The sequence below is a fragment of the Aplysia californica genome, unplaced genomic scaffold, assembly GCF_000002075.1.
Source record: "Aplysia californica isolate F4 #8 unplaced genomic scaffold, AplCal3.0 scaffold00087, whole genome shotgun sequence".
Lineage (NCBI taxonomy): Eukaryota > Metazoa > Mollusca > Gastropoda > Aplysiida > Aplysiidae > Aplysia > Aplysia californica.
In genome coordinates this window covers 76,010-82,339 of record NW_004797357.1, presented here as the reverse complement: position 1 = coordinate 82,339, position 6,330 = coordinate 76,010, and the positions used below count along the sequence as shown (strand labels likewise).

Here is a 6,330-nt window from a genome sequence, read left to right as displayed (position 1 = left end):
GCGTAGGAGTATTGCTAGATGGCGTAGGAGTATTGCTAGATGGCGTAGGAGTATTGCTAGATGGCGTAGGAGTATTGCTAGATGGCGTAACAGGTGACAGTCAAGACAACATGCCAGCTGATGTTTCAGTAGTAGAGGTTTTACGGCGCTCGCAACTGCATAAGGTCATATGAGTGTCAAGGGGTGGATGTCAGCAGAGAAGTCCTTACAGGGAATCAGGACTTACTCTGCTCACCTCTCTAGCTTCAACAGCACAAAGTCTGCTTCGACTATCAAGGTACCCCGGAAATAGCGGGTCACAAGAGTGTGAAACACATACAAAAGAAGTAGAGGAAAATGACGATAGTAAGGATTAGGAAAGAAAAAGCAGCAGTTCCCTGTTGTAGTTCAGGCACAGTTATGAGTGTGACATTGTGGGATCAGCCCATTTACAATTTTACTGGGCATTAGAATGAGAAATGTCCCCCCCTTTGGGAATGGCCTAAAGACACTTTAGTTCTAAAGTGCCCAAGATTAGAGGAGTTACAAGAGAGAAATACACATAAAAAAAGAAGGAGGAGAGATCAGGACGATAAATATTTGATAGGAAAGGAGCAAACCACACCGGAGCACCTGCCAACCACCCACGAAAGACCAGACAACATACTAGCTGGCCTGGCAGTTGAAGAGTCATCAACCGATTGATCAGACAGCGTGGCAGACGCCGAAACAGTTGCAGAGTCCGTGATGTCACTTCGCTTGTCACCGACTGGAGGCGAAGCTGTGCCAGAGTTATCTTGCTCGACGGGGCCCGCTCGTTTGAACAGATGCTTCTTTTTCTTTCTCACTGGGAATAGGGTCATTCCATGAAAAACGAAACTGAAGTGAAACACTCATCATCATAATTATCTTTGTTATATTTACAATGATTATTATGATTATTATTATTTTCATCATCAGTTAATGAATTGTGAAGCGTGCTGACAAAATGAGTTACTTCTCGGATTCAGGCCTTCAGGAAATAGATACATCACACTTATAGGTGAAGTTTTTACCCTAATTTATAAGTATAGAAATAAAAGGTATGTTATACTTAAAGAATATGGCATAAAAAGAAAATCTACAAATTTGCCCCTAGTATCAATTTTTGGCCAATATCTCCTTTAGTGGACTGCGAGAAGTAACTCATTTAGTCAGCACGCCTCACAATTATTCTTATTATCATGATATGGGGGCTGTCATGGTCTAGAGGTTACGCTGTTTGCCTCTCATTTGATAAGTCCCGGGTTCGAAACCTGACAGAGACAAAACATTTTCAACTCTAAAATGTTCTCCTTTCACCTCTTTTCCTGCTCTCTAACTATGTTCTGTCGTCGGCTTTTGCCCCCCTCCTCTGGGCTCCATGACTCTTTCTGCAGCCTTTCTACTGCTTCTCCTTGGCTCCTTCTTACTGCTGTCTTTCAGCCACACCCCTGACCTTAGGGTAGGAAAGAGCTAACAACTAGCCTTTTCGGATTAGGATGAAAAATCTCAGAGGTCCCGTGTGCAAATTGCACATACTAAAGATCCCAGTAAAATATCAAAATTAATTCCTGCCAAACTGAAAATGTTAAATGTGTCCCGCACGCTCATATGACCTTATGCAGTTGCGAGCACCGTAAAACCCTTACCAAAAAAGTATTATCATTATTATCATCACTATTATTATCATTATTGTAATAATTATTATCATTTTCATTATTATCATTATTACCACTATTATTATCATTATTGTTATCATTGTTATCATTATTATCCCTGATGTTGACCAGACGACAAGGACATGTGGTTACTTGAGGGAGGCATTGCACTGCCAAAAGCGAAATGCTCGCAGCTATAGGGATTTGAAAATAACAACAACAACATCATTATTATCATTTTCTTTATTATCATTATTACCACTATTATTATCATTATTATCATTATTGTTATCATTATTATTATTATTATTACCACTATTATTATCATTATTATCATTATTGTTATCATTATTATTATTATTATTACCACTATTATTATCCTTATTATCATTATAATTATTACTTTGACTACTACTCACAAGCAGCGCTGTGCATTATCCCCACCACGGCCTTGAGCTCATCAACTGTTGCCGACGTCGTCAGAAACTTGTGGTCCAGTAACGACGAGGCAGTCGGTCGGCTCGTGGGCTGTGTGAACACATCACAGACTTAATTGCTACACAGTTACGTCATATTATGTGAGCCGTGCTGACAGACAAAATTATGTGAGCCGTGCTGACAGACAAAATTATGTGAGCCGTGCTGACAGACAAAATGATGTGAGCCGTGCTGACAGACAAAATTATGTGAGCCGTGCTGACAGACAAAATGAGCTACTTCTGATCTCGCAAACATCAAGAATGGAGATAAAATCGGCTGAAAATCAACACTGGGGTCAGATTTATTGAGTTTGAAAGTACGCCATTTTCTTCAAGTTTGCCGTGTCTTTTAATTTTCCATACTTACAACTTGGACCAACTCTACCCATAAAGTTGATGCATTCATTTCCATAAGCCTAAAATCCGAGAAGTGACTCATTTTGTCAGCACTCCTCACGTATGTATCGGGACTTGGTGGAATATTCAATAATTATTAGGCGCTCGTCAATTTATTACATTTTTTTTTCCTTAACAGTTCTTCCACACTTGCAACACAATAAGGTCATATAAGTGCAGAACATTAGAGGTGTTACAAAAGAGTAACAAACGCAAAAAAAAAAGAAGGAGGGGAGATAAAGACAACAGATGTTTAGTAGGAAAGAAGGAGCAAACCACACCAGAGCACCCTCCACTGTCAATTTTTGGGGATATCGAGTTATTGGTATCACCTTAAAGCTTGTCCATTTGTCTTGCTTTTATTGAAAAATAAAATACCCATCTATTTTGAATAGAAGTTTAGATTATTTTGATTGAAGGAGATGGGGGGGTCACCTGGATTTAGAAGTAAAATAATTATGAAAATGTGTTCCAAAGTTTGGTGACATCCACAGCTAGAGAGTCCTTGGCAACTGAAAATTTACATTTTTTGTGTGCCTTTAATCAATGTAAAAAAAATAAAAAAATCAAGCTGAAATATGTTTTAAACTGGACATAAAAGGAGTTAAGCCAAAAAAAGAGAGAAAATTAGTTTTAAAAATCACCAAATGCCCAGAAAAATGCTGGTTTCTTTGTTTTCCCTATTTTGATGAGCGCCTGATTTCACCATGATACCTCCCATATAAGTGCCAAAGATGTGTTTGTTTTAGTAAGAGTTTAACGGCAGTCGTAACACAATTAGATCATATAAGTGCCATGGATTAGAGGTGTTACAAGAGAATAACAAACACAAAAAGGAAAGAGAAGAGATAAGGACGATAGATTTCCAGGATGTTACCAAAAAGAAAAATGGGCTACGACTTGATTTTTTCAGGCTTTCGTCAATTTTGTGCAAATGAAGTTTTGGGTTTCATTCTAAAGCTCGTTTTTCTTTTCTTTTTTTTTTAGCCTTAAAATTTAAAAAATCTATCTATAATTGTGTCACAGCACAGTGGAATCAGGCGCTCGTCAGTTTTTTGGCATATGGACTCATTGGACTCATTGATACCACCCTCAAGCAAGTACAACATTTTAAATAGTTGGGGACCATTATATCATCAGATGGGAGATGTCACACTGAAATTAAAAGCCGCATTAGTCAAGAAAAAGCAACCTTCCACAAAATGAAACAGATACTAACAAACATCAATCTGTCACTGGAAACGAGAAAAAGAGTAATGAAAAGTTACATCGAGCCAATCCTATTATACGGGTGCGAAGCATGGACAATTGTGGCTACACAGTTCTGGTTCATAAGACGCATGCTACGTATCCCATGGACAGCTAGAAAAACAAATGTAGAAGTCTTGGTTGAAGCCAATTGTAGAAGACAGCTTATGACGAATATAAGAAAGCGACAGGCAAATTTCTTCGGACACACAATGCGGAAAGAAGCATTGGAGAATATTGTAACAACAGACAAGTTCGATGGAAAGAGAGGCAGAGGCAGACAGAGGGAAAAGATACTGGACAAGATGACAACATGGCTAGAAGCAGCAAGAACAACAGACACCATTGCTGCAACACAAGACAGAGTGAAGTGGAGGTCCATGATCGCCCACCCCAGTCGGCAAGGCACCGGATGATGATGACATATTTGTATATTCTCTTTTGGAGCCTGTTTATTTGTCTTGATTTTTTTTTGGAAAAAAATTATCCATCTATCGTGAATAGAACTCAAGACTTTGCGATTTAAGGAGGTGTGTGGAAGTCGCCCAGTACCAGAGGTAAAATTAGCGAGAAAATGGCGGCCAAAGTTTAGTGATTTTCATGACTTGAGAGTACTTGTAAATTGAAAATGTATATTTTTGTGCCTTGAATAACCTTTTTTCTGTATAATCCACACAGAAATGTATATTTAAATGGATGTATTGAGTGTTGAGCCATATAAAGGAAACTCTATTTTAAAACTACCAAACAGCTAGAAAAAATGCCAGTTTCTTTGATTTCATTATTTTGAAGAACGCCTGATTTCACCACGAAGCCTCACATCACCACAATACAGGTCATTTAGTGCTGGGAAAAAGTAAGACATTAAAATTTTTTTTATTAGTAGAGGGTTTTACGGCGCTCGCAACTGCATAAGGTCATATGAGCGCCAAGGGGTGGGTGTCAACAGAGAAGTCTTCACAGGGAATCAGACTTAGACTGCTCACCTCTCTAGCTTCAACAGCACAAGGTCTGCTTCGACTATCAAGGCACCCCAAAAAAAGCAGGTCACAAGAGTGTGACAAACATACAAAAGAAGTCGAGGAGAATGACAATAGTAAAGATCAGGAAAGAAAAAGCAGCAGTTCCCTGTTGTAGATCAGGCACAGTTATGAGCGTGACATGAGTCAGCCCATTTACAATTCTACTGTGCTTGAACGAGAAATGTCCCCCTCTTTGTGAATGGCCTAAAGACACTACAGTCAGTGGCACTGCCCTGGGGGGGTAAAGTAAGACAGACGTACAGAAACGACTGAGTGAAAGCAAAGAAGTAGGACCTAGCATAGCAGTGGTATCCTTCAAGTAGCCACCCTACCAGTAGCACCTTCTCACCAAGCACAAAAGTCGAGATATTTCTCACTAAAGCGAGTGAGGGGTGGCAAAGTGTCACAGATAAAAATAGCGAGAAAATAGCAGCCAAAGTTTACTGATTCTAAATCTAGAAGTGTCCATGTAAACTAAAAGTGTTTTTTTTTAAAAAATGCCTTTGATCAGTTTTTCAGAAAAATCAGTGCATATGTGTGTTTTTAAATATATATAAATGGCCTAAAGCCAAAAATCAAAACAAAAAAATCGATAAAAATTGCTTAACAGACACACAGAATAATCCCTGATCTAACACACATGCAGACACACATACAGCCACACATACAGCCACACATACAGCCACACATACAGCCACACACACAGCCACACATACAGACACACATACAGCCACACATACAGACACACATACAGACACACATACAGACACACATACAGACACACATACAGACACACATACAGACACAAATACAGACACACATACAGACACACATACAGACACACAGAACACCCAGTACCTCAACATGCAAGCACTGATCCATGAAATCCGACATATCCGGGGTCATCCGACCTGTCTGTTTGACTTGAGGCTGGGGGGATAGGTATGTTTTGATTTAGTAAGATTTTTATGGCACTTGCAACACAATTAAGTCATATAAGTGCCGAAGATTAGAGGTGTTGCAAGGGAGTAACAAACACAAAAGAGAAGGAGGGGAGATAGGGACCATAGGTGTTTAGTAAGAAACAAGAAGCAAATCACACCAGAGCACCTGCCATTAAAAGGTACAATCCTCAAAGAGATAATTATAACAGTAATACAAATATGAAGAGGAGGAAGAAGAGGATGAGGAAGAAGAGGAGGAGAAAAAAAGGAAGAAGAATTTATCTAGAGCCTCTCAGCAATTTAGTTTTAGTAGACGTTTTACGGCTCTCGCAACTGTATAAGGTCATATGAGCGCCAGAAGATTAGAGGTGTTACATGAGAGTAACAAAGATAAAAAAGAAGAAGGGGTGATAAGGACGATAGATGTTTGATAGGAAAGAAGAAGCAAACCACACCAGAGCACCCGCCAACCACCCACCTTCAGCAATGCAATCGAGTTAGATAAACCGTAAAAGTAAACTTTAGAGCTCTATTCGGAACTCACTTGACCCTAATCTGCATATTCAAAGTTTCCACTACACCC

At 39.3% G+C, this 6,330-nt stretch overlaps 1 protein-coding gene across 1 annotated transcript in view; it reads right to left on the bottom strand.

Moving 5' to 3' along the window:
- LOC101863251 overlaps nt 1–6,330 on the bottom strand; it is a gene marked incomplete at its 5' end in the record, with an annotated part of 62,352 nt that overhangs the window by 42,219 nt on the left and 13,803 nt on the right. The window contains 3 exon segments of the mRNA XM_013080460.2: nt 647–826; nt 2,078–2,186; nt 5,662–5,733. Coding sequence (XP_012935914.1) covers nt 647–826; nt 2,078–2,186; nt 5,662–5,733 — 361 coding nt within the window.